General features: G+C 43.9%; 1 protein-coding gene and 1 long non-coding RNA gene across 2 annotated transcripts; one reads left to right on the top strand and one right to left on the bottom strand.

Annotated features, from left to right (window-relative positions):
* Positions 1-85: 85 nt before the first annotated feature.
* Positions 86-7,452, bottom strand: LOC308676499 (serine/threonine-protein phosphatase 4 catalytic subunit). Its single transcript, XM_081342322.1, has 9 exons — positions 7,371-7,452; positions 4,506-4,618; positions 4,352-4,399; positions 4,197-4,247; positions 3,978-4,079; positions 3,665-3,838; positions 3,166-3,292; positions 1,884-2,073; positions 86-1,720 (listed from the first exon to the last, which is right to left on the bottom strand). Exons 2-9 carry the CDS (start codon positions 4,605-4,607, stop codon positions 1,591-1,593), a joined length of 924 nt encoding a protein of 307 aa, XP_081198448.1. The 5' UTR covers positions 4,608-4,618; positions 7,371-7,452; the 3' UTR covers positions 86-1,590.
* A 566-nt stretch (positions 7,453-8,018) lies between these two features.
* On the top strand, positions 8,019-10,456 carry LOC308676516. The gene is made up of 2 exons (XR_014028305.1): positions 8,019-8,090; positions 10,357-10,456. It is a non-coding gene; the product is annotated as an uncharacterized lncRNA (long non-coding RNA).
* The last annotated feature ends 3,526 nt before the right edge of the window (positions 10,457-13,982 follow it).

Genomic DNA, 13,982 nt, shown 5'->3' with positions numbered 1-13,982 from the left:
AGACAGGACATATTTGCAGACATTTCCGTAGCACTCATTTATAAATGATGTGGCAGTGCAAATACACAAGGTACAAGAGACTCAATTTTTCTTAATTTTATTATTTTTTATCTAAAAGTTGTAAATAGGAAAAACAAAATGAAAACAAAATAAAATTAGAGCAGGAGACAGATCATGGGAGATGGCAGGAAGTTCCCCCTTCTAACTCTAAGTAGATACCTGGACTGCACATTCCTTCACAGGAATAAAGGTAAAGAAGGGAAGGGAAAGACGTCAGCCTTGGGATGACAGGTGTGGCTACCTCATCCCCACAGGGGCACAAGAGCAGAGGGAGGAGAGAGAAAACATGCCCCATTGGCCAAATTCGTTAGCATGATGTGGTCCCAATCTCCACAGTCGGGGAGAAGGAGAAGAAGTAAGAGAACCAGATCCGCCAATAAAAGATTTAATAAACCCATCGCCAAAGCTGAATGGATTCCAGAGAGCCTTTGGATCCTCCAGTGACCACAAAAAAAAAAAATCTTTTTGCAAGATCAGGATTTTTTTTTGGTATAGTATGCTGGGGACAGTCTCGTCTTCCACTGGCCATATAGTTTTTAAGGAGCAGAGTGGGAATCAGGAGCGGTGGAGCACAAAGGAAGGACTTCCTGTATTAGCTCAAAAACTATTCCGCATAACTGAAGCAAATTACAGAATGAAGTGCCCCGAACCCCTCAGCATTGTAGGTCTTCCAGCAACCCAAAACAGCAGAGTTTGAAGCACTTCCTGTTCTTTGCTTCAGTCTTTCAGAGTGGCGCCAAAAACCACGGAGTCCCAAGGTCAGCTGACAAAAAGCAAAAGCAAAAAGCATCTTAAGTGACCCGGCAGGAGAGGGAGGAATTAATCCAGATAATTAGCTCCCCTAACAAGATCAGATATTCTTTGATCAAGCTGGCTTCTCCTTATTTCTGAATCCTGTTCTTTGTAATGTATAGATTCTCTAAGCCATAACTTCCAGTTCTTCTAAAACAGCCTTCTCTAAATTAAGTGTCCTCCAGATTGGATTATGCTACCATTCCCATCATCTAAAATTCAGAATGGCCAGGTTGGCTAGGACGATAGGGAGTTTTAGGGCCAATACATTTGGAGGGCACCAGCTGGGAGATGCTGCTTCATTAGAAAAGCCCCGTCAACAGTTGCTCAAGAAATCGGTCAGTGACTTCTCTACAAAACTAGAGAACTTTAAAGAGCTACAACTTTTCTTCGTTCCTGGGCTGATCCTTCTTTTCATGGAAAGAGCTGACAAAGTTCCAGGTTTTTCCACAGGTAGAAATCCTAAGAAACGTGTGTGGTGTTTTTTTTTAGGGGTGGGGTGGGGAATATACCAATTATGGCAATGCTAGGGATTGCCCAGGAATCAGCAATGTTGGGAAAAGATGGCTAATTCAGTCTAAGGGGTCCAGAACGGAGAATTTATTGGGCGAGGGCCAAGGTAAGGGAGAGAAGGAAAGAAGAGAGCTGAACCCCTGCCAAAGGCTGAAAGGGAAGCTGACCGCTCCGTCCAGAATAGGAAACAGAAGCCGCACAAGGGGGAGGAGGGAGGAGCAGCATTCACAGGAAGTAGTCCGCAACAGGCTTCTTAGATGGGATGCCTCGGGTTTCTTGAGGGGCTGCTTCAAAGATGATAAATTCCTTTTGAAGGTGTTCGTCCAGTTCCAAGATGGCTGCAACGTTCCCACAGCTGTGGTTGGAAGAGAGAAGGGAGGTCAAATGTGTGTGTTTTCAGGTTTTATCCATGCCACACATCCCTGGACAACACCTCCAGCTAATTTCAATCTCCCTCTCCTTCTCCCCATCCCACAGTTCTTCCTCTTCACAGGCATACCCTGTGGCAATTTTCTCACCGGTAGCAATAGTTGGGGGCTGACCACACGGTAAGAACGGTCTCGTTGAAATGCCATTTGTAACCCTCCATGACCAGCTGATGTGCCCGGCAAATCATGTCGATGTCATTTGCTGCGTTGAACTGCGCTACCACATCGCTGCCAAATAAATAGCCAGCACCTCGAGGACTGACCCCCCAGCCTGTAGTGTCTAGGAAGAGCAAAGGAAGAGAATATCGACAACACGGGAACCCAAATGGCAGGCAAACGCTAGGAAAAGTAAACATCTGGTCTTGCAAGCTAATAGAAGAAAGCCGATCAGCTGACAAGGAGACACTGTAGAACAGGGGTCTTCAAACTTGGCCCTTTTTTATGACTTGTGGACTTCAAGTCCCAGAATTCCTCAGCCAGGCATGCTGGCTGAGGAATTCTGGGGGTTGAAGTCCACAAGTCATAAAAAAGGGCCAAGTTTGAAGACCCCCCCCTTCTGTAGAACACCTCATACCACCACCCATATTCCACCATACAAGTCTGTTTTCCCTTTTACAAAATCTTCTTCAACAATAATTCTGCGAGTGGGAAGGAAACGATGGGAGATACAAAATGTCTGACTATCTGGAAGACTTCAAAGTTTTACCATTTGATTTGATTTGCTGATGACTGCAAATCCACGCAATGTTTATTATATCTGTCTTCCGCAATGTAGGGGCACAATGGCACAGCAGTTATAGATGCTGAGATTGTCAGCTGGAAAGCCGACAGCCTGGGGTTTGAGACCTGAGCACCCCGTGATGGGGTGAGTGCCCATTCCTGCCCCAGTTCCTGACAACCTAGCAGTTTGAAAGCATGCAAATGTGAGCAGATAGGTACTACTTTGGTGGGAAGGTAGCAGTGTTCTATACACCTAGGCACATAGTCATGCTGGCCACATGACCATGGAAACTCTCTTCAGCAACATTGGCTTGCTTGGCCAAGGAAGGGAGATGAGCAACGTGCCCTAGAGTTGGACATGGCTAGGCAGGGGAAACCTTTAACTTTACCGCAATGTGCTTGGGATATAATCTGCTGCGGTCTCTCTTCAACTACTTCAATCTCATCAGGGTATGTAATAACACCAACTAGCTCTTTTCGTTCTACTATAATTTTGAGTCAGAATTACTAACACAATACTCCTCAACACTACTTTTGGCATGTGCAATTCCTATCAGAATCCACCAAACCTGTACACAACTTCAGCCATTACAGTGTCTACTATCGACCTAATATTTGCACGAACAGAAAAAAGAAAGACTCATAGCTGTACCTTCAGGGTCAGACCATAGAAGATCACACATGGGGCCATCATGAGGGACCTCTTGTTTGCGATCTATCGTTCGGATCTGGTCCAGCGTCTGGATGGATGGGGATAAGCCACCATGGACACAGAAAATCTGAACAGAAAAGACACACTTATACAATATACATCATGGATCTCCCTCCATCTTTAAACTGTCATTTTTTTTCTCTGATCACCTTACCACAGAGACATAATATCTATGTGCCCCACTACCCCTTTACAGTCTCCGATATTCAGTTATGCAATTGATTAAAAACAATCGAGTGCTGGATTTGAATTAAGAGAAAACATTCATTTTGAATCAGCCCTATGCCACCAGTGATTAGCCCATAATTACATCTCCTGGCAAGTAAAATGTTGTCCCCTCCCCCCTCTATTTTTCAGACAGTAAGTCTTTCAAATTAGAATCTGATCTCCTTCAGATCCACAATTCATCATGATTCAAGAATTATACTTGCATACTCACCTTGCCATCAATAATGGCAGAGAGGCTGAGGTAGTCAAAAATCTCAGTGCAATAGCGCCACACAGTGACAGAGCCATATTTTCTCAAGCACTCATCATAAAACCCATAGACCTGGGTGATCTGCCTGCTTTCGTGATTGCCACGGATAAGGGTGATTCTGTCCGGGTAACGGACCTGTAAAAAGAAGTGGATCCATTTAGCTTAGCCTACAGATTTAAAGAGGTATTAGCCAAACTTGCATAATTGCCAACACGTATTGACTTTTAAATAAAAAGGGGGAAAAATAATGCTAACTTATCAGGACTTTCCTTACTTTGAGTGCCAGCAGCAGCAAGAATGTTTCAACACTGTAGAAGCCTCGGTCAACAAAGTCTCCCATGAAAAGATAGTTGGTCTCAGGTACATCGCCACCCACCTGACGCATGAAGACACGGAACACACGAAACGGTTACTTCATAAAATTAGGGAGTCTACAGAAAACAAGCAAAAAGCAGCAGAAGGCAGCGTGGAAGTAGTGGGTTTCAGTACTCACCCTGAATAGCTCTTTAAGGTCATAGAACTGGCCATGGATATCCCCACAAACCTGGGGGAAAAAGCATCAAGGATAAAAAAAAATAAGTTTGCCTGACTGCTGATGTCACACCAGTCTAAGGTATTATGAAGCGTTCCCCCCAAACCCTTACTCACTGTTACTGGGGAATCTACTCGCTGGACATTACTTTCTTCCACCAAGATCTCTCTGTTGGAAGGAAAAGGGAGTTGTGTTATCTGGAATTGTTTTCACATCATCAGCTGCATGCTGCAGTATAAAAGCAGCTACTGCTCAGAAATCTACAAACACTTGCCTGGCCTTTGCACAGAGGGCTTTGACCTCACTCTCCTTGATGAGTTCACAGCGCCGCAGTTGTTCAATCTGACGGTCAAGGTCACTGATTTCAGCCATCTCTCCCCCCCCTTGTAAAAATAGGAAATGTTGTCAGTTACATGTGTGGACAAACACATGGATAAACATGTTGCGCCCAGACTTTCTATGAGCACACAGATTCTTCTTCAAAAGGTTTCCAGACCAGAGCAAACCACAACTAAGCACTACAAGTAGTCCTCAACTTACAATCACAACTGAGCCCAGAATTTCTGTTGCTAAGGGAGACAATTGTTAGGTTTTGCCCCATTTTACGATCTTTCTTGCCACAGCTGTTAAACGAAACACTGCAGTTGTTAAAATTAGTAACATGGCTGTTAAGTGAATCTGGCGTCCCCATTGACTGGGATACTGCAACTGTCAGAAATACATGCCAATTGCCAAATGCCTGAATTTTGATCATGTGACCACAGAGGGATGCTGCTACAGTTGTGTGAAAAATTGTCAAAAGTCACTTTTTTCAGTGCTGGTGTAACTTCGAACCGTCAGTAAATGAAAGCTTAAGTCAAGGACTACATGTATATTCTTAAGATTGTAATATTGATGAAAGCAAGGTGAAGCTAAAGAAATTCCCCATCCCCAAACAACTCCTAATAAACTACAGGAAAATCTCAGTTATGGGTATCTTTTCATCTACAGTCTCCTCACTGGAAACTAACAAAAGAGAAACACCAAGACAGGCAGAATGAAATTGTGTTGAAGTATAGCCAGGCAGATAATAATAATAATAAATAATAATAATAAAAAACCTTTATTGTCAAAGTACATGTGTACATTGAGATTAGCTGAGCCTCCCCCCCCCCGTGCTCTCTGCCCCCAACACACAGTGACAACAAACCCTCCATCCTACCACACCATGTGAACCAACTTCACCACACACCGGCCTCCCAAGTCAATTCTGCATACGATTATGTCCCATTTAAAAGCCTAACAGCCCACGGATAAAAGCTATTTTTCAGCCTGTTGGTACGGATGGTAGGAGAGTAAAGAGATACCGTCCAGGGTGTGAGTCATCCCTGAGAATCTTCCTCACTCTTCCAAGGCAACGATACTTTCACACTACAACCAAACCACTCAGGAAGCCCACTTAAACAACGGATAAAATGCAAGACGATTTCTTCAAATCTTCCCAGTGGACTACAGCAAAGCTACACTTTTGGTAAAGAAATGGAAACACACCTTGTAGAGCCAAGCTAAGCAGTTTCTGGGATACCAATTACTGTGCTGAAGTTAAAAAAAACAAAAAACCAGCTCATAGAATATTCAACAGGTTCCTGCAAACTGCAGCGCTTGTTCATTTTGTCCTTTGTGCAACACTAATAATACTGCTTGATCCAGCTCCCTTCGGTTCACAGCCTTCCAAAAACCCGGTGCTGTCAAGGTGAGTTGGCACACGCCACCACCTTGGCCGTCCCTAAGCCTATATGGCCCAAGCAAAAGAGCAATTCAACCTCCTTAAAAGAGAAGCACCAGAAATCGGGAGAGGAGGAAGCAAAGCTCACTGCACCAAGTTCATAAATTTCTCGGTGGAGAAAGCCACATGAACTTTTTAGGTGCCTTATCAAGGGAGGGGGGGGAGAAGGGGAAGAAAAGAGAAAGTAAATGCGGGTGTGATATATCAAGACTCCCCCTCACCCACCCCCACCCCCACCAGTGAAGCTCAGGGGCCGCCACAAAGAAGAGGGAGCCAAGCTATTCTCCAAAGCACCCGAAAGCAGGACAAGAAGCAACGGATGAAAACTAGTCAAGGAGAGAAGCAACCTAGAACTAAGGAGAAACTTCCTGACAGTTAGAACAACTAACCAGTGGAACAACCTGCCTCCAGAGGTGATGAATGCTTCAACACTGGAGGTTTTTAAGAAGAGACTGGACAGCCATTTGCCTGAAATGGTATAGGGTTTCCTGCCTTAGCAGGGGGTTGGACTAGATGACCTCCAAGGTCCCTTCCAACATCATTATTATTATTATTATTATTATTATATTATTATTATTATTATTATTATTATTATTATTATTATTATTATATTATTATTATTATTATTACTATATTATTATTATTATTATTATTATTATTATTATTATTATTATTATTATTATTATTATTATTATTATGCTGGCGATCAATCAAGCCCAAGGCGTCAGAAGGAACCTCAACCCAATCTTTCCACCCCCCCCCCCCCGTGGGCCAGGCTGTTGCTTCACACGACTTTTAACACAATACGGGGGAGGGAAGGGGGGGGAGGGAAGAGGAAGCAGCATAAGGAAGGACCCCCTCCCTCCTTTACCATAGCAAGGCCCCCCCCTCCCCCGACACGCCATATCCATCCCCTCCTCTTAACTTCCCGAGGCGACACCCATCAGAGAAGCCTCCCGGCCGCCTCCCTGCAATGAAACCGACCGACCGACCGACCCTCCCCTGAGCCCCGCCACCACCATGGAGAGCCCGCCGCGCTCCTCACCCGAGCCGGCAACCTCTGCCCTCTCCTCGCCCTCGTGGAGAAGAAGAAGCTTGCCCCTCTTCGACATGACACTCTGGCTGGAGCGCCCCGGCCCCGGCGCCTCACAGCTTCCCCAACGAGGCATCGCTTCACCGGCAGCGCCCCCCCCCCCACCGCCTTGCCGGCCCTGCCGGCCCTGCCGGCCCTCCCGAACTCCTGTCTCTATGGCAACCAACTTTCCCCCGGCGGCCCCGTCACGAGGGTCGAAGGGAGGCAGAGAAGAGGGCTCCTCGCGCATGCGCGCGATAACCCCCACCCCACCCCCACCCCCGCGCGCGCGCGTACCTGGAGGGTCCGGGCAGCTACGGCGGAGACAGTAGCAGCTGCTCTGCGGCTCCCTCTGGCTCCCGGGCCCGAGCCTTTAACCCTCCCTCTTTCCGGCTCTCCACTAACTACTAAGCCCATCACGTCACTTCCGCTTCCTTCCCTTAGACGCAAGTGGGAGGAGGCGGAGCGACTTTGGCTCTTTAAAGCAAGGGTCTTCAAACTTGGCCCTTTTATGACTTGTGGACTTCAACTCCCAGAATTCCTCAGCCAGCGTATGCTGGCTGAGGAATTCTGGGAGTTGAAGTCCACAAGTCATAAAAGGGCCAAGTTTGAAGACCCCTGCGAGTTTAAAGCGACTCGCCTGACTTGCGCGTGTGTGCACATATAGGCGTGTATTTATTGATAGCTAGCGGCTTAATGTTGTAAGGTAACGTGGAAAAGAAGATGTCTTCCTTCCAGGACGGATTTTAAAAGAAGGGGGACACAGCGCCGGAAATGAGGAAACGGAATCGCGAAGAGTTTTTTAAGTACACTTTTTTTAAATGGTATGTGTACTGTAAAAAAACGTCCGGGTGCTTTTTCTGTTGTGCACTTCCCGTTCCTCTTCCTTTCCCCCCCCCCTCTCCCAACTTCCTCGTATCATCCGGCAAGATATTATGCCGCTCAGGGTAAAGTCAAGAATGTCTTCCAGTTGAGTTTGACTTCCGGTTGATAAAGTTCATGTAGTTTCTTGGCAACGGTATGGAAATGTTTCTTTGATTCCAATCTATTACATTGCTTACTTGGTCAAGAATGTTTGATGATCACGGGCGGCCAAGCATTTTCGGCCTGCAAAACTCCAAAGGACCACTAGATGGCGGCAAGAAGGCGATACAGAAAACCAGTCCTTTGCTGCCACCCAGAGGTCACCCCATATAAAAGTTAGGGTTCATCTGGAATTTTGCAGGCCATATATGGGAACTCTGATATTATTACTGAAGAGAAACACAATTTTATATTTTTAATAAGGTGGAGGAGATTAGCATAGCCTCAATATGATGACAGTGTGCCACATCTAATTATGTGCTGCGTGTATATGTCTCACAACTTTTATTAGAGGATGATCATGACTGGATAAAGATACTACAAATACATTTTATTTATTAGATTTTTATTCCACCTTTATTATTTTTATAACTAAGGCAGTAAACGTACCTAATCTTCCTTCCTCCTATTTTATCCACAACAACCCTGTGAGGTAGGTTGGGTTGAGAAAATGTGATTGGCCCAGTCACCTAGGTGATTTTTTTCATTCCTAAGGTGGAACTAGCGCTCACTTTTTCTTGGTTGGCTGTCTTTATTTAAAGTTTATTTATTTAAACAAAAATGGTTTAACAGTTGAAATAGTACTAGGCCCATCTTGTTGGACCCAGCCTGAAGCTGTGGGTCTGGCATTTTCCCATGGGGAGAATTCAGCACCCTACCATCTTCTGGCCCCTCTGCTCTTTCCCATTCCTGCAGAAATCAGAGCAACCGCAGCCCTTTGTCCTCATTTCAGCAGATTTTTTTAAATTGAGCTGTATTTTTTTATATTGTGAGGCCATGGTAAGGAAGGGCAAAGGCATTGACTGGAAGCTCTTATTGATGCTACTCTATTGGCCAGGAAATAGGGAGGAGCACTACGTTGCAAGGACATTCATAAAATTGTTTGAAAATATGGCTAAAGATTTGGAGTGTGTGTGTGTGGGGGGGGAGCTAGTGATTTCAAAAGACTTTCCCTGTTGAGATTTAGCTGAAGAAGAGAACTATCCCTATCAGGGTGAACTTTACACAGGTGAGATATTCTCAAAATTGGCTCGGAATGACTGAGAATTATGGAAGTTGCAGCCCAATAATACGTCATGAAACTGTTAGCTGTATACATCCGACAGATCCACTCGCTCGATGTGCCTTGCCCAAACAGAACCTAAACTGGAAAGGTAGATTAAAATCTCTCTTAAGTACAGTACACAAGTAAGGAAAGGCACCTCAGCCAAGAGCAGAGAGGAGCAGCTTAGAAACGTAAAAAAAATAACTTTCTATTCAGTTTAAACATGTTGGGTTTGGAATTAGTTCTTTCGTTAAGTAACATCATTTGACACATCTCTGTTGCATGTTTGCTCAGTAACTTTAGTATGTAGCGTGTAATATTCCATATCATCCCATAATATTCTTAGTACGGATAGGATCTTGTTAATGCTCACCTTCATATTCAGAAGGTAGGATTCTCACAGTATGACGAGCTTGCAAGTAACTAAAATTCAAGTCCTTGTACCAATAGAAGAGAATCCTTGTCTTTGACAAGTTTGAAGCAGTTCTTATCAGACTCTACATTCCTCATGAGGAGCTTGCTTTGCAACTTCAAAGACATCTTAAATCTATAGTAACATTAATCAAAGAATTTCCTAGTTACTAAAAACATTAATCAAACAGGCCCCCATCTGCTGCTGCATCAATACTGCAATGGAAATTGCAGATGAAAAATCAACTAAGAGGAATGAGTCTTCAAAACAATTGGCAATGTGCGCATTGGTGCATTTGACATGTTGGACTAATAATTTCTGTTTCGTGTTCTCATTTTTATGGGTGTGAGCGGGCATAGATATGCAATAACTGGTCTTATAGAGGAGAAAAATGCAAAACAAATTTGCATGTAAAATACAGAAAAATGAAAAACTGTAAGTCAGCAGTAGTACATTGCATTACTGAATTAAGTGTTCCTCTTTTTTTTTGAACACACACTAATTTGCAGTGTACGGTTACTTTTTCTTCTGAGTGAATTCACAGAAATTTGCTAGCACCTCTTTTTCCTAGTGGTGACTTCCAAGCTGAATACTAAATAGCATCCTACTTTCTTTCCATGTTTTGGGAAGTAAAAAAAAACTTCTTTCCTAGTGCGGAGCTTCCATCGTGCAAATGATTTCTAAGTAAGAACATTTTTATGAATGCCCCTGTTCTGTTTAAGTTCTGTATACAATTTCTTTCAGAATCTTGATGTGGGACCAGGAAGATTGCAATTCAATAGACCAGTATGATTTATACTTTTGGCTACTCTATTAAAAATTCATGGATGGGTGTTTTTTTCCATTGGGCTAGTTTGTCAACATTAATTATGATTTTTTTTTAACTGAAGAGTGAGGCAGCAGTTCTCCAAGATTAATTCCTTAAACACTACAGAACAATGATAGCTCATTGTTATCAATCATATTCACATAGCTAATCGTTTCTCAGATGCCAGAGAAAAAAATCCTTTGATATAGTTGAAGATAGGCCAAATCCTCTCTGGTGTAATTAACACATTCCTATATCCAATCTTTCAATCTAAAGGATTATAAGAGGTTTTTGAATTTCATCTGTGGTCTCAGAAAGGTGAGAAATTGATTTTTGTAGACTTACTCCAGGCCCAACTGGAGAATAGGAACAGTAAATCATATTGCCACTCTAGCCGTTTACAATAAATATTAATATTCTCCTTTGTTATTTAACCGTTGTGCTTAAATAACTAGCATACCTTGACACATGCCTACCAAACTGATTACCATGCTATACCACTAATATAACTCTCCAGTTTACCCCCCCCCCCCTTTTTCCGGTGTAAATTCTCAGTTGTTGTGTTGACTATTCAGCATTTACTTTAGTATATAGGTAGTCCTTGACTTAACAAAAATTCATTTAGTGACTGTTCAAAGTTACAACAGCACTGGAAAAACTGACATGACTGTTTTTCACACTTACGACCATTGCAGCATCCCCAGGGTCACGTAATCAGAATTCAGACGCTTGGCAACTGTCTCATATTTATAATGGTTGCAGTGTCCCAGAGTCATGTGATCACTTTTTGCAACCTTTTGACAAGCAAAATCAATGGGGAAGCCAGATTCACTTAACAGTTGCATTACTAATTTAACTGCAGTGATTCACTTAATAACTCTGGCAAGAAAGGTTGTAAAATGGGGTAAAATTCACTGTCTCGCTTAGCAACGGAAACTTTGGGCTCAATTGTGGTCATAAGTCGAGGACTACCTGTACCAAATTGCTTTCCCTCTCTTACCCACAAATGTTATAGGTTTAACTAACTAATAGCCTCTGAACGGGTGGTTTAAGGCCCATAAAGCAGTTCTGCCCGTTGTAAAATGGCTACGGTGAAATGTCATAAAATTGTTGCACTCTCCATTTTCAATCTTCCCTGCTGGCTTCCCCAGAAAAGTCGTTGGGGAAGCTGACAGGAAAGGTTGCTGGATTTGAACACCCATTTCCCCTCGCGCATTGCAGGATTTCTATGCAGGGAGAAAAAATCTCTCATGCTGGAGGAACCGACCTCAAATCTGATGAAAATGCTAACAAACGCCATCGTTCTCCCTGATGGGGACAGGGAGAGCGTCTAAACTTCCTTGGTGTGGTGTGAGGCTGATGTCCTCTCCCTGGCACAGCTTAATGTCTGCAACTGGGAGACATTAGATTGTGGGCGTTGAGCAAAGCGGTCAGATGCTATCTCGCTTAACAATCACTTCACTCAAGAACCAAGATTCCTGGCCCAACCCAATGTGGTCCTAAGTGGAGGACTAACTATTGAAAACATGTGGACAATAGATTGCGCTTCAGCTCTTCCAGTCACATTTCTGCTTTGAAATGTTATACTCTGCTTGAATTAACTAGCACGATCCAGACTAACTAGAACAGGAATGGAAAGTCTGCCCAAGTATAACAGGAAGTTATAGTCAGATTACTACTTCAACACTGAAATTGCCACCTCTTCAGAAGTAAAGGGTTGCTGACTGCCCAATGTTTGCCTAGAATAGAATAGAGCTGGAAGGGACCTTGGAGGTCTTCTAGTCCAGCCCCCTGTTCAAACAGGAGAGCCTATACCATTTCAGATAAGTGGCTGTCCAGTCTCTTCTTAAAAACCTCCAGTGATGGAGCGCCCACGATTTCTGGAGGCAAGTAGTTCCGCTGGTTAATTGTTCTCACTGTTAGGAAGTTTCTCCTTAATGCCAGGTTGCTTCTCTCTTTGATTTGTTTCCAACCATTGTTTCTTGTCCTGCCCTCTGGTGCTTTGGAGAACTTGACCCCCTATTCTTTGTGGCAGCCCCTCAAATACTGGAATATTGCTATCATGTCACCCCTATTTTTTCTTTTCTTTAGACTAGCCCAGGGGTAGGCAACCTCGGCTCTTTTATGACTCATGGACTTCAACTCCCAGAATTCCTGAGTCAGCATATTGCCGAGGTTGCCTACCCCTGGACTAGCCTAATTCAATCCTGTGCCCAGTTTATCTAGTTTAAAAGAGACCAGGGGTAGACTTTTTAAAAGGTCTTTTCTACCACTCCTAGAGATAGCTATGGTGTAGTGATTAAGGCACCAGACTGGGAAATTAGGAGACTTTTGAGTTCTAGTCCAATCTTAGGTACAAAGCCACCTGAATAACTGTGGGCCAGTCCTAGTCTCTCAGCCCTAGGAAGGAGGCAATGGCAAACCACTTCTGAAAATCCATGCTAAGAAAACTGCAGGGACTTGTCCAGGCAGTCTTAGAGAATCGGACAAATTGAATGTAAAAGGGGAAAAAAATAGCTTCTGCCTACTTATAATTCCAAACTGGGGTTGTTGTATATCACACAATCCTTACTGCATTTGGTACCTCCATCTTAACAAACCTATAGTCATTTCTTAAGCAACCTTCCAACTCTGTTATTCTGTATTCTGAATTGGCTTTTATGGAGTTCTTGGTATTATGTATTTACCAGGCCAATACAAGAGGATTGTTTTAAGCTATTTCTAGAGCATAATGATCATCGGTGTGCTTCCCAGAGATTTTGTAATAGGCTTGTAACTACTTTTTCAATTGTGGACATTTCCAAGGGGTCAATAAAATCTAAATAGCTACTTGAGAGACAGAGCATCCTCAAAACAGGCTCCAACTGGTCAGTTGAATGAGATGTGTTTTTCTCAATTAAAAAAAAACTCATTAAGTTCTTTAATGTCCGTGCTATGTCTTGTCATCAGATTTAAAAACCAAAGTTCTCATCTCTGTCTGCCCCACCCTTTTTTGTCAGAATGCTGTCTGGCTCCATCTGAACAGGAAACGATGGGACCAAGGTCAGAATTCTTGCTTCCCAGGCAAAATGAAACGAGGCTAGGGGAAAGTACTGCAAACCATAAGCAGCAGCGTGACCTCACAAGGACCAGAGCAATCTCCCCATTTGTAAAAAAAAACAACCAAACAAAAACGAAATTTGAAGAAATCGCCTTGCCTTTCTGTTCAATTGGGGTTTTTTTTTTGCTAGAGCAGAATAGGTTCAAAAGAATGTCAATTCGGACTTCCGGTGGCGGCGGAGCGCCGGAGACAGCCTTTTCGGGCTGCCCGCAGCTCAGCTGTGTAGATTTCACCCAAAACAGCGCCGATCAGCTGTTCGGGTGAATTTGAAGCCCCCTCCTCGGGAGAAGAGGAGGGGGTGAGGCCCAGGTAGGGGTCGAGTTCTCCGGGGCCGCCTGAGTTTAAAGCTTGGGCGGCTGAAGGATCGAACTCCCCCGTAGCCTGGGTTGCTCCCAGCTGGTCAGCGTCTCTGCTCCGGATTTCTTGGAGCAGAGCCAGGCGTTTACGACCACCCCTGCCAAA

The sequence above is a fragment of the Vipera berus genome (assembly GCF_964194415.1).
Source record: "Vipera berus genome assembly, chromosome: W".
NCBI lineage: Eukaryota > Metazoa > Chordata > Lepidosauria > Squamata > Viperidae > Vipera > Vipera berus.
The sequence above is the reverse complement of the archived record's forward strand: the minus strand, read 5'-3'. Positions and strand labels throughout refer to the sequence as shown.